The following is a 21,150-nucleotide window of genomic DNA, read 5'->3' on the forward strand; positions in this document are numbered from 1 at the left end:
CGTACACGAGGGGACGCAATCTTAAGGAGATTTTGACAAAACCCAAGGAACTGAATCAAGCAGCAACCTACAAAGGCTTGAGACCATGCTATAACTGCAGTAATTGCAACAATTGCATACAAGGGAATGTCACCATTCACCCCATGAGGGGGCATCCCATCAAACTGCGAGTGAATGCCACATGTAATTCGGCTAATGTGATTTACATGCTAAAATGCCCCTGTGGGAAATGTTATGTGGGACACACCGAGAGGAAAATCAGAGTAAGGTTGTTGGAACATAAGAGCAACATCAGAACAGGTAACATCAAGTCATCGGTTGCAGCTCACTTTGCAGAACAGAAACACACTGTAGCCCAGTTAAAATTTCTCATATTGGAGCAAGTGAAAGTGACACACAACAACAAAAACACTCTACTAAAGAGAGAGAACTTTTGTATCCGCTTTATGGCGACGATGCAGCCACACGGACTGAATGACCGGATGGAGTTTTTGTGTTATATTTGATTGTATCATCTTTCATGCACATCATGTTTTTTGACTGTGTTTATACCCAATTCACCATACACTTTGTGTTTTACACTTTAGCCAAACATATCGTATTCTCTAAATCGTTGTAACATTACTTTGAAGAGATGATGAGCTCATATGGGCATGTTTTTCTCTGGGGTTTTTAGGCAATACACCGTTTTTGTTTTGAACTTCGTTATTTGATTTCACCACTCCAAGATGGCGGCGGTTATCTTTTGTTTACAGTCCTTTCTTTATTTCCGCTTCGCTGCTGCACGCCGCGCGCTTATTAACCTGCATGTTAACTCGCACGCTGAGGCCGTGAGCCGGGTACACACAGAGCTGACCCGCAAACTTCTTTTTCACGTAAGTACCTCCACGGAGGACGCTGGCAATGGATAAAACCCCGGTAGATTTATAACGTGCATTCAGCTTCACGGCATGAGCACGTTTAGAGTTAAAGATTGTCACCAATCACGAGGTTTGAGCCTCAAAGCTTTGTTTTATTTTAGCGAGTGATATTTTCCTTGCATCATTTACGTTCTGTGCACGTTCAGACAGCAACGCGCGACATGAGGGTACTTTCTGAGAACTGTCACACATAATAGCGCGCTTCACTCTTACTATACATATTTTATTTTGGTGTAAGTTTGGCCTGCACTTTTTTAAATTCGTGAGCACGGAGGGTGATTTTGCTTACATTTTTGGGACATCTGATGTAATATGTAGGCGCACATTTGTGAGGCAATAGTTGTGGGCATAATAGTGCTTGAATTGGGGTTTGATACTGTTTTGTTTTCCTTTATGTTTATAGAGCTATCCCCTGAGGAAGGGCTTGTATTCAGCCCGAAATGCATTGGGAGTTATGACAATTGGATGATATTGTTCAAGGATATGTCGATTTCAGGCATCTTGAAACACTGATGAATCGTGTTTAAGAAACTTTGATTTATGGAATAAATCACTGAGGAACCTTTTTCAGCATTTTTGATTGAACTTTGGTTGAACTGGAATATCAATGTAAAACAGGATTGTCCCTTATTTGCTGTGCACCGGGAGTCTCCTTCCAGTGGGGGGAGCTTCGTAGTAGTCCTTTAAAAAGAGAAGTTTGCCCAAAGCCATTTAACACTCCCACTGTGTGCTTTTTCAACTCACCTCCAGCTCCAGTAACACAGCAGTGTCTCACACTTTTTTCCGTTTGATTTCCATTCCCTGCGCCGAGCACTTGGCCACTGTGGCACGGTATCTCTCTGTTCTCGTGAACATTTGAAAATCCCGCCACAGCTGCCCTGCCATTCTCTAATCACTTTAGGGATGCATAAGGCATAGCGTTTTTATAGTTCATGGATGACAGAAGAAACAATTTGGCTCTCGCTGTTGAATGCTCAGACCGTGAGCACAAAACGAGACATATTGTAAACATCGCAAAAAGCGCCCAAATACATTTTGGGTCATGGAGTACGCGGTGTGCTCTTACGCATTGATGCATGCCTGAAAGGCCCCTGCATCAAACAGCTTCCATCTGGAGCCATGCTAGGCGAGCCGCTACCAGTAATCACAGCAGAGCAGAGGTGAGAGGCTGGTGTGTGGTGGGAGACTGGCTAGTAGTGAGGTTGGAAACAGATAGCGGACTACACATTAGCAGACGCAAACGCAGGGAAACTACTATTGACACAGAGAAAGGGCTATTTCTGCAAGATCTCAAGTTATTAGTAAGATTACACTGAAAAAATAGCAAGTATGAACCGTGCATTTACAGTTCCGACCTGGCTTCTAAACACCAGGATACGAAGCATGCAACACACAAAAGATTCTTGAAAAGCCAGGGTCGACAACAGAATCTAGGCAACAAGTAAGGGGTTCTAAAGGTAATCGCAACTACTGCCTGCCTCCAAGATGGCAGCAGTCTCACAAGGGCCGAGATGGGGATGTGTCAAGATGGTGGTCATTGAAGTGGTGCTTGGGAGGAGGGAAAAGGGGTGAGGATGTAACATGAGGGATGGAGACCAATTGTAGAGAGCCATGCACTCTGTAGAAAGTAAAAAACAAGGACAGGGCAAGGTTTGTGCGGGCAAAAGCTTAAAAAAAAGATCCACAGATGAAGACAGTACTTGAGTCTCAGGACACTGATAAGTGCAAATACTCTAGAATAGGGTAATTGCATGCTACAACCAATAGAAACGGAGGAAAAGTAAGTGGCAAGCACAGAAACCAATGAAAAGCAAGGGGGCGGGATGAGAGCCCCTATTAGGATATATATTAACAATATATTTCACGCAGGCGAAACCTAAAAAAATTTAACCAGGTCAGTCAGAGTACAATTTAAACTATTTAATGTGATATAAAGGTCACGACTTCAGGGGTCAGAGATCTTTTCAAATAAACCATTTTCAGGCCCTTCCTGAAGAATGGAATGGACATGAATAGTGCAATGCAACTCTGCTGACATCAAGGAATTGCTTCTGCAAAGGAAATGTAATGTTTATAAACAGAGATTCATGGAAAACCCGAACAGTGTTATTGTTTAGAGATCCTCCTTTGATAGAAGGAAAAAAATAAAAACACAATGCTACAACACTGATGGATTTGGCTAATCCAAATAAAGAAATGCTGTAGTAGCTAAAAAAGTTTCATCACCTAAAAATGTTTATAATATTTTTCCTGATGTCTGGTGTCTTCACAAAATGAAAATCTCATTGCCACACAATGTCCTCGGTCACAAATTCTTTGTTACAGACAGTAAGCAGGTTCTCACTCTGAACACTGGGCTTCGATCTGGAGAGTTCCCACACCGACAACAGCCCCTTCTGCTCCAGGATAAGTCATGCTGTACTGGGAATCAAGTAAGAACAGGAGTGGGAAACCCAATAGACCCATGGAGGCTTGGATAATTCGTGTATCAACGAGTAAACATGCCTACTCTCTACTTATTCTAATGTTTTTAAGCAGTAATCAGTAATAAGCTTTATACAGTAGTTTACATCAAGTTATTTCAAGAGCTGAATTTACTTATTTCAACATGAACAGATCTGCCGAAAATTATTCCAAATGGGTGTATGCTTTTTGAAATGCAAAGTTATGTTGAAAACATATTTATGGGTACAAACAATTGTTACATATATAAACACATCAACACACAGTGACTGAGATTCAAAAAGTATTTTTTACTGTTGTCATCTCATTATCACTGATGTGGAACCTATTCCAAGCAATATGTACAAAAGGAAATTGTGACTGATTGTACAGAATACAGAGTACAGAATACAGAATTCCAAACAATATGTACTGTACAATCAGTCACAATTTCCTTTTGTACATATTGTTTGGAATAGGTGTCAACATCAGTGATAATGAGATGACTACAGTAACAAATGTTTGAATCTCAGTCACTGTGTGTTGATGTATGTTTATATATGTAACACTTTTTTGTACCCTTCAATATGCTTTCCACATAACTTTGTGTTTAAAAAAGCATACACCCGTTTGAAATAATTTTTGGCAGATCTGTTCATGTTGAAATAAGTAAATTCAGCTCTTGAATAACTTGATGTAAGCTACTGTATAGAGCTTATTACAGACGATTGCTTAAAACATTAGAATAAGTAGAGAAAAGAATCCCTTGTAAGCACGTTTACCCGTTAGCAAAACAATTCACAAAGAAAATAGGTGTAATTGTCGACGTTTCGGTCCAGGTAGTGAAGGCATCTGTTAGACCATCTTCAGGACGGTAAATTCATATGTTGAATGTTAAAATCGTGTGTTCGAGGTGAAATTAACAGCTAATGAATAGCTGGCAATGATAAAAAAAAGGCTCAAGAATATGAAGCATACAGCTGCTTTCACTCCTCCAGCGGTCCAAATGGACAAACTGTTTCAAGGGTCAGCATGGCCAATCACTTTGTTAAATATTCAAAGACGGGCACTGCTCCGTATAGTGATCCGCTGCCTCCACAGTCAGCATTCTGACAATTATTTGTTACTGTAGTCATCTCGTTACCACGGATGTGGACACCTATTCCAAACAATATGTACTGTACAATCAGTCACAATTTCCTTTTGTACATATTGTTTGGAATAGGTGTCAACATCAGTGATAATGAGATGACTACAGTAACAAATAATGTTTGAATCTCAGTCACTGTGTGTTGATGTATGTTTATATATGTAACACTTTTTTGTACCCTTCAATATGTTTTAAACATAACTTTGTGTTTAAAAAAGCAAACACCCGTTTGAAATAATTTTTGGCAGATCTGTTCATGTTGAAATAAGTAAATTCAGCTCTTGAATAACTTGATGTAAGCTACTGTATAGAGCTTATTACAGACGATTGCTTAAAACATTAGAATAAGTAGAGAAAATAATCCCTTGTAAGAACGTTTACCCGTTGGTAGTGGGACTCAGACATCATTGTCCACAGAATTCAAATAGTGTAATAATCACGCAGAACCATTAACACCTGGTTGTAAAGAAAAGTACTCTGAATAGTATCCTGTCATGTACTTTTTACCTTGTGAAACAGTTCCTACCCACCTGTGGGCCCATCCTCAGGCTCTGCTTTCAAACGTGATCCTTCCTCAGGTTTAGCACTCACCGCGAATATCGCTGTGACCATCGAATCACCTGAGATCAGTAAAACACAAAATACTCAATTGAGATTTATAAATGATGAGCAGTTTGTCATAAGTGCTAAGTTTCTTCAGAAAAGTCAACATTTTTTAGATCCAAATTAGATGATTTGTAAGAGAGAACTAAACTATTAGAAAAAAGAATATGGAGAAAGTAAACTCATATCTAGAAAAAAAAACACCCAAAAGATAGGAACATTAAAATTACAAAACACAACTCTGATAGCAGAAATTAAGAGACTAGACTGAGTTAAGCCACCCAAGTAGGGAGATCCCGAATGGCAAGGTAATGATTGCCACAGAATAAAGTTAGGGTTCATCAACTGGGGCAGTACTGGGTGGGGAGCAAAGCAAAAAAATGGACCTCAGCACATATGAGAATAAGGGTAAAGAGGATTCATAAGAATTTAGAATAGAATTTATTTATTAACTTTGATTAATTAAACTCATTACAGTAAAATATATAAAACCATGCGCTCCCCCACTCCCCCACATTCATCCTCATGGATAAAAAGTGTAAAATAGAAGCAGATCCACAGATGAACCCCTTTTCCACATTTCATTTACGAGCTCTATTTTGTCATGGCTCAACAATCAAAAAAATGTGAGCTTTTACTAAGTATTGCACAGAGCCCATTATTGTACTTTGCTTTCTGTAGCACCCTGGGGCGCTTTCCAGTTCTCGCTTGTACCCATTGACATCATCTCTATTAAGGAATAAGCATTTCTTCACAATTTCTGTACCTTGAGGGTAAATTTGCACTAAGCTTATTTGCCTCACCACAGGGCCCCTTCCCTGCCTCGACCGTTCCCATAAGACGGTGTGAGTTACACATGCAGATGTCAAAGGCAACAAATGGGGATGCCGGCTCTTTGTTAATATGGGCGTGTTCTCATATACCTTCAGTTGTATGACACGAATAGGAGCATATCACATTCTAAAACCAATAAATAAGTAAAAAATTGGGGTCCAAGACCATTTAAAATGAATGGTCGATTGAGGCCCTTACTATAAGCTTCTTCTAGTGGGAGAGGGAGTATGCTGTGCTATAACATGGAAGGGGTAACGTGCAAAGTGCTGTCCTGTTAGCTTTCTGTTATTGAATGTATCACTTAGTTGCTGGTGTAGACTCCTTACGGTCTACCGATGACTTTCAGGTTTGAGGGAGGAAAAGGATAAAGTGCAGTGTACTGGCCAGTCAGGACAGGTATTAATCTGTGGCAACTCGATGAATTTAAACCGGATTGGATTTGTGATCTTCCCCATTCTTGCCAGGCAGCATACAGTGTTTTTTGTGAATCACAAGTCCAAGGCCTTCCTGCAAGTCTGGACTCCCCTTGCTCTAAAGATAGGGCAAAGCAGGTGGCGTTGATCATCAGCCAGTTTAGGGCAACAGCATAGCAAGTGCAGCCATGATTCAGCAAGTGCAGCCGGGATTCTTTGCGATAAGTAAATAGCCTGCATGAAACCACCTCCTCCTTGCGTGCCCAGGCAGGATTGAAGTCCAAGAGGATTCAGTAGCACATATACATGACAGGCAAAATGTAAATAAAACTACTACTACTAATGACAGGAGTGACAAATAAATAAATGGTATGGGAAAATTGACCAAGATTGCGACTTGGACCCAATGGTCTTCTATGACCAAAATTTGACCCGGCACTCCGGCGGTTGCGGGAGGACGTTAAGCATTGGAGCACTTTGCCCTTGTTATTGCTGGGCAGAGCTTCCCTATACAAAATGATGGCACTACCTCAATTTGTTTATATTTTGCTAAATACGCCCTATTTGGTACCCTCAAAATACTTTCAAACACTTCTTTGGAACCGAGAAGTCCCCTGAATAGCGCAAAACAAGTTGATTAAAGGCTAGTATGACGACGGGATCGTCCTCCCAGCACAGCAGTATTACTATTGGGGATCGCAGCTAATAATGGGCTCACATAGAGCAAGACGAGCCTGCGTACAGATTGGATAGCCCGAATATGATGCCAGGATGTTTCCTTAGAGCCCTTTATAAGGGGGAAAATGAGCTGATTTACACTCCAACATCAAAAACTATCATAATCTGGCACATGGCTTCAGCGGCATTGGGTTGGAAAAGTAAAATCACTCTATTCACCCAGTTATGGGATTCACTGAAATTGGGACTCTTGGTGCACTAGCCGGGCTTTGTTAAATGAGACTGCATTGGGCTTTCCAGGGTGGGTGACCTATAGAAGGGAGGGAAAATCATCGCCTTTGTAGACCTCCAGAAGTAATATGAGATGTCCCCATGCCCTATCTAAAGTAATTCCGATCTGTGCGACTCTCCCGGAATCCTCCCCCTTGGAGGAAAGTCTCCTGGATGATTAACTTAAAGATAAGGCAATTTCCCTGACATAATGGAAATTGCTTCATAATTCATCCAACACCCTACAGAAAATTAGGCAAAGTGGTCTGGAAGACGTGGGGACTCTAACTGATGTGAGGAGGAGTGGTTAAAGGCGATTGCATCCTCGCGAGAAGTCGCCATACGCTCTCAATTTAAACTAGTCCAGTTAAAAGTTTTACACTGAACATACTACACACCCATCACGTAGGTTAAAATGGGTAGAGGGAGTTCGCCACTCTGTCCTAGACAATGTGGGCAGACCGGTACACTCATCCATCTATGGTGGGAAGACCCCAAAACTCAAGACTACCGGATCAAGGTCGCTGCATGCAATCCCAGGGTGTGTGGAAAGCAGATGGAAAAGTCACCCCAATGGTGTTTAATAAATATTAGGGAACAAACAGATCTAATAGCGGGTGAAAAAATCTGGGTTACATTAAGCTTTGCAGTAGCAAAGCGTAATATTGCCAGGAAATGGAGGGCAGAACTGGTGCCAACCTTGAGAGATAGTAAATCGACTTGTATTCTGCAGGCAGAGAGAGTGGTATACGAAAGTAGAGGGTGCCCAAATAAATGGACTAAGATGCGGGGGAAGTGGAATTTAGCAAGGGGATCGCTTTGCCCACCGATCAATGCACACGTCCCACCCATAGGGGAACGAGGTCATTACATGATCTAACCGTCTATTGTAGCTTAGTTACGGTAATGGGAAGTGTTTTCTAGAACATGAGAGTATTGCTGTCAATCCTGTGATGCTATTATCATGGTGCCTCTGAATGTGATTCACTATACGATTTGGTTTTGTAATCGATTTAATTTGTCTGCACCAATAACCAAATGGAAATAAAAAATAAATAAAAAAAAGAAGATTGCGACTTGGATCGTAAATGGGGTATGGGGTAGGAAGAAACAAAAAGTAACTAAAATATAATTTAAAAACATCACAACACAAATTATCATACTTGAAGAAACTAATCTAGGTATTTCAGAATGCTGGGCTCGATTTAACCTCTTCGACGCTGATGATGGAACCGCTCCGGCATCAGCCGCGGTAGCGCAGTGCTGATGACTGAGCGGTTCCATCATGGCCCGCCCGACGCGCCTGCGCGGCGCTGATTTCGCGCCTGCGCGGCGCGTTCTATTCAGCGGGCGGGGCCATGACAGAATAGATCTGGTGACAGAGCGGTTCCGTCACCAGCGTGTGAGCGCCGCGCGGGCCCCCCACCCCCTTAGCGCTGTGGCGGAATAGCCGCCGCAGCGAAGGTGCTAAGAAATGAAAATGGAACCAAGAGTCATCTGTACCGATCAGATCGCACAAGGGCGGTGACAACAGTCAAAGAAAATATTTCAGAATTAGGATAATAGATTACAAAATTGATAATACAGGGCAATGGAATCTTGCACCAATAGGGATCAGACAGACAATTTCTACATGTGTGGGGTTTTATGGCTCAAACTCTGATGACTCTACTTTTCGGAACTATTTGAAGTCCCACCTAATCAATGTCCTTTCCCCGTATCTGGCGGGAGTTAATTTTAATGCCATCCTAGATATACAGTTAGGATCTTCTAAGTGTAAATATGTTTCAACCCTGAAAGTATGCCACGAACTAAATTAAAAGACAACACCTGGGCCTATTCGATTACTGGCTCAAGAAATCTGGTAACCGGAAAACATATACTTTTTACATCCAAAAGAATGGCGCTACATCAGCCTAGATAATGTTTTGCGTTAAAAATCGTTTGTTAGAATAGGAAAAAGGGTAACCCATCTTCCAGAACACATATCTGATCAGTTGGTGGTTATCGTAAGTCTAAAATTCCTGGTTAAAAAAAAAAAAAAGGTGGCCATTAAAAAGAACACTGCTACTTGCCACAAAGGATGTACATGAATTAACAGAAAAGAACCAGAAATATTTCCACTATAACATGGGTCTGACTTCTTGCATTATGCTCTGCGATGCATCAGTCTATATCAGGGGGTTTATTAGCAAAATAGCACATAATCCAACACGGTGGCTTGAGAGGAGTGTATGAAGTTAAAGGATCAGATTGCAGAAAATGAGAGAGAGAGATAAAACAACAAAGCATACCTGCAGATAGAGAAGTCGCAGATTTGCAGCTAGACTTTCAAAAGGACCTGGAAGAGCCTGGCAAAGAAAATGTAAGATTGTTGGAGCGCTAGTAAGATGCAGCACTTCAAATATGGGGGAATTGGAGGGGTGCTATTAGCATGGATAACCAAAATTGATGAGAGCAGCAATTTTATATATACTCTAATAGAGGATGCAACCAGAAAAGAGGTAAACTCCCCAGGAGATATATAAATGGAGATATTTAAAACCTGAGCACATAATATATGGAAGAAATACATCCAGACACAAATAAGCTCATAAAGTGACTGTCAGATAGTAGACTGCCTCTACTAACAGACACTCATTCTGGGTCCTTAGGAAGTAAAATAACAGAACAGGAAACAATAAGAACAATAAACAAATTAAAGAACTGGAAAGCGGCAGGAATATATGGGAGACCAGATGAGCTTTATAAGAAACTAGTAAATGAGATGGTACCAAGGTGGAAAATAATGTTACACTTAATATTTCTTTATGAAGATGTTCCTCCATCTTGGAATGAAGCCACCACACTCATGATTTTAAAAGCAAATAAAAGACCTAGGAATACTGACACATACAGACCAAAATTATAGTTAAACACCGATTATAAAGTCTTCATGGGCATTATAGCTAAAAGGCTTGTGGATATCATGCCCTCAACTATAGATCTTGGCTAAAAATGTCTTATACGAGGAGGACAATGAATGTTTTATACATGAAAATTTGCAACCCCAGTAGGAAAGGACTTTAACCCCCTTTTAAATTCCCTTGTATATGGTGCCAGTGGTATCTAGGGCATGGATCTTAAAGGGGACACCAGAGCCTGAAACACTGTTTGTGCCACTCTGAGTGACCCAAGTAAACTGATGACAGCAGTCCTGCCATTGCAGACTGTAGGAGTAGTGCAAACTGCTCGACTTAGCCCTTGCCATGTATGGCAAGGTCAGGGCACTATTTGTAATATATGCAAGTTACCCCTAAGGAAGGCCTCCTGAGTCCACGAGGCAGGGTGCATTATATCAAAGGTGTGGACACTTAAGTGCAAGCTTGTATGCCCCTATAGTGGCCCATGCAATTAAAGGCTACTATAAGGGATCAGCAAGTCCATAGGATAACATGGCATGTCATGTTTGGCATGATTCTAATGTTGGGGTTGATCTGCACTGCACCCAGGTGACTACCTTAGAGGTTGCCTCAGCCTCTCCTGTACTCTAGCTGGCAGCCTATAGCTACTGCCTCAAAGACAGGAATCTGACTGCCTGTCAGGAGGTGTGAACCCTTCCAGGAGTCAGAAGCAATGGCCTGGAAGTGAAGGAGGTGACACCTCCCTCCCCGACAGGATGGCTAGTGATGTGGTACATGAAGCAGTGAGCTTCAAAGCCTTCACTGCCTGTGATATGCAACCAGGCAGCCTCCCAATGGAGTAAACTGCCCCTTCCCCTTGCCCAGTGTACATTTGCACCCAGGCAGGAGGGAAAATTATGTAGTGAAGAGGTGTACACTGCCAGAAGGCTAGCCACACCTCGAGAGTACCTACCTGGTCTGTACAGATGAAGAAGGGTTCAGCTTATTTTAGAAGTGGTAGAATAAAGGGTTCTGGGTCGAGAAGGTGACACGCCTCCCCCTCCCCCTGGATGTGGTCACCTCGCTGGGGCTAGTAGCCCATCGGCCACTTGCACCGACAGCCCTATCACCCTGAAATTTAAGATTAAAGGGGCACCCTTGGCAACAGAAACTCAATTCTGATCTGACTTGCAACTAAGGACACAGAAGAGACCCGAGTCTGTGACGACAGGAGTTGCACAAACCAAAGGCGTGATACTCTGCACCTGTGGCAACCTTCCTGGAACTTCACGACTGCTACTCGTTACAGACCAAAGACGGGTTCCTCCACACAGAGGGACCCATTTGAGAGGCAAAGGAACCTCCAGACTCCCCTGGATTAGTGGCACTAGTCCCCTGCAAGCCACAGGTAAAAAGAAAGTACCGGAACCAAAGTACCGCTGGCCATAGGGCCCTCTGAAGGATTGCCCAAAAGTAGATGGACAAGTGCACTGTAGGAAACAGAGTCTTGAACTCCAGCAAGTTTCAAGTGACGTTGAAACCACTTCCTGTTTACCTTACCACTGCCACGGCTTGTTGGTGGCCAGTCTGGCAATCACCACCTTTACTCAATGCTGCACCTTGAGGGAGCACAACAGAACCTTCATCCAACACCAACAGTGGCCTTATTGTCTACTTTTTTCACACGTTTCCCCGCCATTCACGTGTTAACTAGCACACGGACAGCAAGAACGACTCTGCAACTGGGTTTCTCAAGTCTGGTAAAATAAAACTGACTGTTGTGGCTTAGTCCTGGGACCCGCATCAACTTTACCCTCCTTGGGTTCCATGCAACTTGACCTGCAAGTGACCGATTGTTACTAGTGCTTTTTCCCCATTGACCGAAATGCTAAAGTTTTTCAGGATTGATTTATTATTGCTTCTAAAATCCATATCTCCGGTTGTTCTTATCTGATTTACTTCGTTTTGGTGGGCCAAAAAGCAAAACAAAATCTGCAAAACAATTGCAGCGATCCCAAGGGACTCCTATTGGATCGTAAAAGAAACTAAATGGCTGCCGGGGTCCCTTTCTTTTATTAATGGAAGGGGTGCAGCCACTCTCCCGAGCCATCACAGGCCCTGGGGAGCCCACCCTATGGCCGAAATTTGCGGAGCCTCAAAAGGTCCCGGGGACCCTATCCGCCAGGGTCGCTAAACAAATTAAAAGTGAGTGGGACATACCTGCCCATCCTGGTGAGTCCACCCTGGGATATAGTAGTTTTCCTGCCCACGCCAGTGCAAGAAGGAGCAAGCCCCAAATCTGCTCACAGCTGGCGGGAGCCTTAAATATGTTCCCAGAGCTGGGATCAGACTTGAGATCAGTTTTCCTGCCCACACGCTGGCAGAGTACAGAGTAAACTCCCTCCATAGAGTAAACACTGTTTAAAGTACTCTATCTCTAACTCATATCAAATTAATTTCTCAATGTATGTTTGGTGACTGTGAGGAGTTTGATACAGATAAAAGATGTCCATAACAGGGCTTTAATTTTGGAACAGACGTTGAGAATCTCGAGCAACTTGGCTGTCTCTGAAGAGTTGTATACAAATTGAACGCTGTGTGAAATGAGGGTTTCCCATATATCGGTGGTTGATTGTTAATGAGAACTAGGCTACCCGTGAAGTATATGGTATGGGGTCAATGTTACTCATAACACGATTGCCACACCTAAAGGAGTTGTATTTGTGATGTCATTAATGATTCTTAATATTATTCTGAGCCATTTTGTACTTATTTTCTAGCTTCTATGCAAGTTTATAGAGTAATGTGTACAAAAGAAGCTTGGATGATGCAATCAGAGACATCATCAGTAGTGTCATAAATTATGTCATGGAACATGTCATGAGTGATGTTATTTGTGAGGTCATAAGCAGTGCATGAAGGGGGCGCAAGTTATACTGAACTCTGCAAACTGTAACTGGTGAATTTCTGTGTTTTTGTTTAGTTCAAAATGCTAATATTGTCATTGTCCTATTAACCTAACTATAACATTTCTCAGGCAGGGAGGATGACTTGACGTATTGTTATAAAATATTACTTTATATTAAAAAGAAATTTTAAGAAACCCTATAAATCCACTGATATAACCCAAAGTTAAAGTATCAATATAATTTGGTCTGATCAAAAGACCTGCTGTCTTTTTAAAAACCCTTAGAATATATAAATACACAAACACACACACAGGCAATAGATGAAATGGAGAATGTAGTTTCTTGATGAAAAATAGTGAACATCCATCCGCAAATAAATTCTCTTGAAGGTTGGCATAGAAGAATGGTGGAATGCTGGATGTAGTTATTCTATAGCTATAAACATAACAACGTCGCACATCTCCCCCTGTGCAACCCTGGCAAAGCACAACAGTTTATTTTATACAATGGAATGTTGTTCATATTTCCCACGGTAACATATAGGTGGTAATAAGTATTGATCCATATTTTGAATATTCATGTGAAATTTGTCAGTGGAGGGAGCTTATAGACATATGTTTATTATTGCCTTTTTAGTAGGTCATACTTTCAGAAAGATAAGTCACTTGGACAGGGTGGTAGATCAGCCACTCTAGATCGCGGGTCGGGCCCGTCCTTCATTTTTGGTGCAGTTACCAGTAAAATTTGGTGTTATTGCCAGAGTCTTATCCGTCATTTGACAGGCTCTAAATTTGCAGATATCCTGCTGGAGGCAACAAAAGTAAATCTGTCGTTAAACTACAACAAGTGTGAGCATGATTAGCTACTTTTTAAGGTGAATGTTTATATTAAAATCAGCCCTATCAGGAACAACACTGCAATCAATAAATTTTTCTATTAGGATAGAAGTTCAATTAAACGATTATCTGTGAAACAGGGTGTTTACTGTAGCAGGAAGAAGTTTAGAGGTGTAGTAAAAAAAAAATATATATATATATTTTTTTTTTGCTGGGGGGTTTGGAAATAAAATATTTGCAAGATCACGACATCGGTGTGCTGGCCGTTTCTTCCTGGACACTATTGTTTGGGAGCGTGTGACGAGATATCGATATATATATATATATATATGTATATATATATATATATATATTCACTGAAAAAACCATAGGTTATAGACCATATATAGTTAGGAATTAGCATTTAAAAAACCTTATTTTACTCACACAAAACCATTGAAATTCCATATATAGTTAGTTGCACTAACTATATATTGCGCACCCGCAATCCACTGCTGATGATGTCACATATTACATCATTCATGACATGGTCAGTGACATCACTGATGACAACATCCAGTGACTATGTTTCTGTAAAGTTAAAATATGTCTTACATATTGAAGAATGAGTGGATGTATAAGTGTCTGGACGAAGGATTTAGTAGGTGCATGACTGAATGTATGAGTGAGTGATTAAATGTGTCTCACTGAGTGCATGGGTTAGTGACTAAACTGTCTTAATTTGTGCATCATTATGTCTGTTGTTCTGTAAACTGCTGCATGTGTTGATCAGTAGCTATATGAGTAACTATATGGGTTATTGATTGATTGCCCAAGTATTTGCATGGGAGACTGAGTGTGTGTGTGGCTGGATGGGAGGTGTGTGACTCTGTACAGATCAATGTGTACTTGTATCAATGATTGTATAAGAGAGTAAGTATGTGTTAGTATATGGTTGAAAACGTAAGGTGCTCTATGTTTAACTGTATAGAGTAGAAAATGGAAGTGTGATTGATTCTTTACAGGACTGACTAGGTGTGTGAGTAACTCCATGGATGAGTGGCAGAGTGTGAGTGTCTGTATAGGTGTATGAGTGCATATGATTGTGTTGTAAACATGAGTGATTGTATGTATGAATGATTGTATGGGTGAATGAGTGAATGTGTGTGTAGACGTAGGAATCAGTGAGTACGTATGTAGTAACTAGTATTGGTGTGTCAATGGTTTCAAAAATTATACTCTGTTTTTAACACTGGGTGAAACAGAGGTTATATTAAAATGTGAGGAGATGCATTGTATTGTCACATGAATGATATCATCAGTGATGTGGTCATTGATGTCAAATGAGATGTCATCAGTGATGTCATTTGAGATGTCATCAGTGATGTCATCAGTGATGTCACTGACCATGTCATGAATGATGTAATATGTGACATCATCAGCAGTGGATTGCGGGTGCGCAATATATAGTTAGTGCAACTAACTATATATGGAATTTCAATGGTTTTGTGTGAGTAAAATAAGGTTTTTTAAATGCTAATTCCTAACTATATATGGTCTATAACCTATGGTTTTTTCAGTGAATTTTCAAGGTTTTGTAAATGCTAATTCCTAACTATATATGGTCTATAACCTATGGTTTTTTCAGTGAATTTCAATGGTTTTTTAATAGCAAATATCATAAGCTGTCGAATGTCAAGTACGTGGTAAGAATTTTTTTTTTCGTGTTTATGCACACTGATCTGCTTTGATTGCTGCCCCCCACCCCTCATTTCTATTAGGAGTACTCTCTCTTTGCAGATAGTGAAGGGTAGTTAACGAAGCCCTTTCCCCCTTTGTAATCCGTCGTGCCTGCTTCTCTCTCCATTTGATTGATTGTTCTCTTTGGTTCATTCTCTATTTACAAACAAGCACAGAGTCGCAATACTCTGTTTAGTCTTTGCAGATAGCGAAAAATCGTGTAAAAAAACAAAAGGAATCGAGCAAAATCAGTAGGCCACTAATGGGATCTCTTTTTGACCTCGCTAAAATAGAAACATTAGGAACAACCTGTTGAAAATAGCAATGCGTATGTACATAAGCGGCGTTCATTTGTGTTCACAGTACCCCTTGTTGATTGTTTCAATCGAGCATTGAATTGTTCGATGTTAATTCTCTTAAGGATCTTCTCTGCCTGCAAACGAGGAAGAATAGGAATATTCTCTCTCCCTTTGCAGATAGTGAAGGGTAGGTAACGCAAGCCTTTAACACGTCGTACCTATTTCATTCCTCATTGATTGATTGATTGTCCGAACATTGACTGTTTGGGAATTAGTTCTTTTTGGAGGTATTCCCTGTTTGCAAATAAACGTAGGAAAATCTTTGCAAGTAGTGAAAGGGTACGTAATGCGGACCTTTCTCCCCCGTTGTAATCTGTCATGCCTATCTACTCCCCACTGATTGATGCACCTGTTTCACCCGGACCATTTACTAGACATACGTCATCTGGCCCGACCAGAGAGCACCCCTAGTGAAAAGGACATATGCAATAATAACGAAGTGATCACTGTATCCTGTTAACAGAAACTTTAGCATGAAACAACCTGGAAAGAAAAGAATAGGAAAACGAAAATCAGTAGGCCACTGATGAACATGAACTTTTATTAAACAACGAACAAAGAAACGATAACATAACGTAATGATAAAACCTATTAATGTCCTAGAAACAAGAAAACGTTAAAATATGCCAGTGGTGAGAGACCAGAAAAACAGTAAGAGAAACCAAATCACCCCTCGCTGTCCCACCGCCTGCCACGCCAAAAAAATCGATAGACTAGGGAAAATGCAAGTCAGTAGAACATCCGCCCCCACTCTGGAAACTTCCAAGGTGGGGCAGGGTTCCGGCTACGCCCAGCCGGGAGCAGCCCATATAAGGCAGGTCCTGCTGCCACGCCTCGGCCAGGAGATCCTAACGTAGGGTGTAGCCGGAGGAGAGGCCGAGACCAACGGGACCCGGCCAGGGGATTGCCTTTACAACGCTGAACAGTTGCAGGGGGGGGGAATGTCTCCTCGACCCTCCCCTCTCTCTCCCAGTCCGGCCGCGGTGGCCCTTGAGAGTTGCAGGTAGTCCCGCCACATGCTCTTCCGGTCCGGCCACCAACGGTCGGGGGGCCGAGGCCGACGGAATCCGGCTGCAGCCGATAAACCAAGAAACCCGTTCATGGGGCCAGAGCCAGGGGCGTCCGGCCGACATCCACCGGAAGCCCGGCCCGAAGACGGACGGGACACTTCTTTCTTTTATAATGGCTGCGACAACACTGGGGGGGGATGTCTTGCACATGCCTCCGACCCCCCCCTCGTCCTCATCGCCTGGTCCGGCCATAACAAATCTCAAGCGAGACGCCGTGCGGTGCACTGGGAGGGAGAGACGGTGCGAACAGGCCTCTCCCGCCTCCCCAGTGGAGGCTTCCCAGCTGCACCCTCAGCGGTCCAGGCGCCCGGAAAAGAGTTCTTCCACTGTGGCCATGCTGCAACGTCTCGCCCGGCAGGGTGGAGCCCGTCCGCTCATTTGACCCCGCGATCGCCAGTAGCTACCGAACTCTCAAAATGGCGGTCGACCTGGCAAGAGCGGGCCCAGCATAAAGAAATGGCCCGGTCACTGGTTGACTCCACCACCGTAGTCCTCCACGACCTTGAAGATTCTAGAGGAGCCGCGGGAGTCTCCCACCCCCGATGGGGAATGACTGCCATGATCACCCGTGGAGTGACGAAACTGTATCCGCGGGACGTCGGCGCCAGCCTCACTTTGAATTACTAGAATCCTGCAGACCTCACTTCCGGTGAAAGCACAGTGTGACCCGGTAGGAAAAATTGTTGCACCCCCTCCCCTTTTTGACTGATAGTTCAAACCACCGATCCTTTCCTTTGCCCTTTTAACGGAACTTTGGACTGCCTCCCCCTCTTTTACATTTTCTAGAGAAAACAAAACATTAACCACTACATTAGCATAGCAGTTGACACCAGAACTGTTTTCAAATTGAAAACCAACAACATCTTCAACAGAATCCTTTTTGTTTCTGCTGTGACCCTGCTCCAGCACAGGCATTGTCCCCAGCAGTAATTCTGCAATGCCGGTAAGAATAGCTGTGGTGCCTACTGGACTCACTCACCCCCGCGGCGCCCCACGCCGTTTTTTGCTGGGCGGCAACTTACTAGACATCACTTTCGTGCCATCTAGATTTCAGCGCGTTCTGCTGCCTTGGAACTATTCGCACAACAGACCGCTACTGACAAGAATATTTGATTATTGGTGCTGTCAATTTCAATAAATCTATTGGATAATTCAAAAGAAATTGCCACGGTCTCTTCGTTGTTTAAATGTTTTGTTGTATATATTTATATGTTATTAAAGTTTTATATTCCTACTACTTTGTTGGAGTGCTATATATTTTTTATGTGACACATAATTGTAAAAACTTTGATGTACAAAGAGTCATTCCTGGAATCTTCCGCTTCAGGCTCGGTCCCCTCCCCAATCACAATACAGGATGGTTTTCAGATAGTAGGAACACGTGTGGTGTGACGGATCTCATCGGGTGTGGGCCTTGATCTACTATAACTCCTTTGAAGAGGGGTGATTCTTTACAGCTGGGGCCATAAACTACATCTGCAAGGCTAGCTGATAGCCTGGACAATCGGACACAGAGGAAGAGGAGTGTCACAGGGTGCGGTAGTGAATAGGGCGAAAGGGAGGTGTCGGGCGGGCACAGTGTGATTCTCAGGGAAGAGCAGCGCAGATGGGGGGAGGTTTATTGCCCATGCATAAGACAGAGAGCGGTGGTGACCAGTGCCTGGGGGAGATGCTTACGAGGGTGAGGAGCCATGCTACGAATCGACAGCGTGCAGAGAGTGGGTCTGGTCAAGACATCTAAAATGGCTGCCGTGCACGACAAAAGTGTGGCATTTCAAAAAAGGCAAGATGGCGCAGACAATGTTTTTCAACACTTCCTCATTTCCTTCGAATCGAACGTTAACAGACGTTGGGGCATATTACCAAAGTTAAGCGATATTTATCGCTAACGATGCTTACCAACCAATTTTTTACCACTAAGCATCGTCAGAAATTATCGAAGATAAACCTTACTATTATCAAGGTTTATCGCAAATGCGATAATAAACGGCCGCAATGCATGAATATCGCTAAAAACTCAGCGATATTCATGCATTACCGAGCTAATACTCTTAGCCATGTTATCCACCTCCCATTGGATAACATGGCTAAGAACTGCTCAGGGCAGGTGTTACTTTTTGGAGATATTCGCGCTTAGCGCGAATATCTCCAAAAGTTGGTAATAGGAGATAGATATCTTGCATGTTGTAATGCAAGTTATTGTGGTATATGGAACTCATACCATAATCTCTCAGGAAAGCAGAAACTGATCCTTTTGGGACCGCCTAAAAAGGCCTAGGGGGTGAGGAGTACTCTACTTTGCCCCCTTTTCACGTTCCGAACTATTTTATTTTACTCTCTTCTGTAATTACACAAAATACCAGCGATAAGATGCATCGGAGACACACAGTGAGAGAAAGGAGGCCGGAGATGAAGAAGACATGTCAAATACACATTGGAGATAATATAGTGGCAGAAGGGAAGTAAATATGAGTAAACTTACCATGTAACATAAAAATGTTGCACTCTATACTATAAGTCTCATTTTATACTACAATCACTTCGCTACAACCTCATAAATTAAAAATAAAAATAAATAATGTCTCAAACAATTTTTGATTTCTAAATATAAATTTATTCTTCAGAATTTTCTAAATTTGAAACAACTAGTAACATGTCCTCATCAGTAATTTCCTCTTCAATCATCTCATCTGGAATCTCCTCATTAAAAGTCTGCAATGATGATTCTTGTAACTCTATGGTCTCCAAACACTCGATAAATTCGCCATCAAGAGATTGATCAAAAAAATCATTCAAGTCATCTCCTCCTTCTGACAATATTTCATTATTGGTGCTGTCCATTTCAATCAATGTAGTGGAATCATTCAAGTCATCTCCTCGTGACAATATTTCATTATTGGTGCTCTCAATTTCAATCAATGTAGTGGAATCATTCAAGTCATCTCCTCCTTGTGACAATATTTCATTATTGGTCCTGTCCATTTCAATCAATCTAATGGAATCATACAAGCCATCTCCTCCTTGTGACAATATTTCATTATTGGTGCTCTCAATTTCAATCAATGTAGTGGAATCATTCAAGTCATCTCCTTGTGACAATATTTCATTCTTGGTGCTGTCCATTTCAATCAATCTAATGGAATCATACAAGTCATGTCCTCCTTGTGACAATATTTCATTATTGGTGCTCTCAATTTCAATCAATGTAGTGGACAATTCAAAAGAAATTGCCACGGTCTCTTCATTGTGAGCCATTTTATTTTGAAATTGCTTGCTGTAAATTGCAGAAAAAAATAATCACTTTCATTTATCGTTTTTAGTAATACATAATATAAAACTAACTTCATCAAGTATTTAGTATAACAGAAGGACTGCAAATAAATAACAGAAAACATTTTTCAAATTATCTTCAAGTGTACAACATAGTTCCCCTTACAAATTAACAACTCACCTTTTTAAAAGTAGCAGAAGTGTTAGTACTGTGTAAATCAAACACCAGAAATTCACCACCAAAAATTCCTCACAAATGTACCTCAGACAGTAGTATCACAAAATGGCTGTGGTTTCCTCTCATTTGACATATATACATAACCAATTAACTTTCATCACACACAAATACAAAACCAAAGTAACATTTTAATTGGTTCTAAATTTCAACACTTTCAAATGTGTTTTCCCCATGCAATTTTCCATAGGACATTTACATACGTCTACAGCCTGAATGGCTGAACGGAATTACACCAAACTTGGCAAAATGGTACATCAAACCTAAGAGGTCAGGAAGGATCTACTATGCCCCCTTATGGTCATTTCCCCCTTCGCTTTGGCCTCCTCTTGTCTCTCAATCCTACCGAGAGACAAGATGGCGGCCGCTACGGACTGTTTGGAATGTTGACAGACGCCGGAGAACCAATCAGCTTCGCAAAGCTCCGTAACGCGAAAAGTACGCGAAGCGGAGCGCTGTTACAGATATATATCTTTTTTTGAACGTTAATTTCTCAAAATCCACTGGAGCACATATATTGAGACCTAGCAAAGGCACATCGGGCTACCAGTCCCTAATAT

The 21,150-nt window shown here is 41.9% G+C and overlaps 1 protein-coding gene across 4 annotated transcripts in view; it reads right to left on the reverse strand.

Moving 5' to 3' along the window:
* The window catches only part of LOC144770838 (uncharacterized), a 161,610-nt gene that overhangs the window by 26,312 nt on the left and 114,148 nt on the right, over nucleotides 1-21,150 (reverse strand). For all 4 annotated transcript variants that reach the window (XM_078655618.1, XM_078655619.1, XM_078655621.1 and 1 more), the window contains exon 8: nucleotides 5,043-5,132. In XM_078655618.1, coding sequence (XP_078511744.1) covers nucleotides 5,043-5,132 — 90 coding nt within the window. The remainder of the gene's footprint in view (nucleotides 1-5,042; nucleotides 5,133-21,150) is intronic.

This window comes from Lissotriton helveticus, chromosome 7, assembly GCF_964261635.1.
Source record: "Lissotriton helveticus chromosome 7, aLisHel1.1, whole genome shotgun sequence".
In the NCBI taxonomy this organism is placed as follows: domain Eukaryota; kingdom Metazoa; phylum Chordata; class Amphibia; order Caudata; family Salamandridae; genus Lissotriton; species Lissotriton helveticus.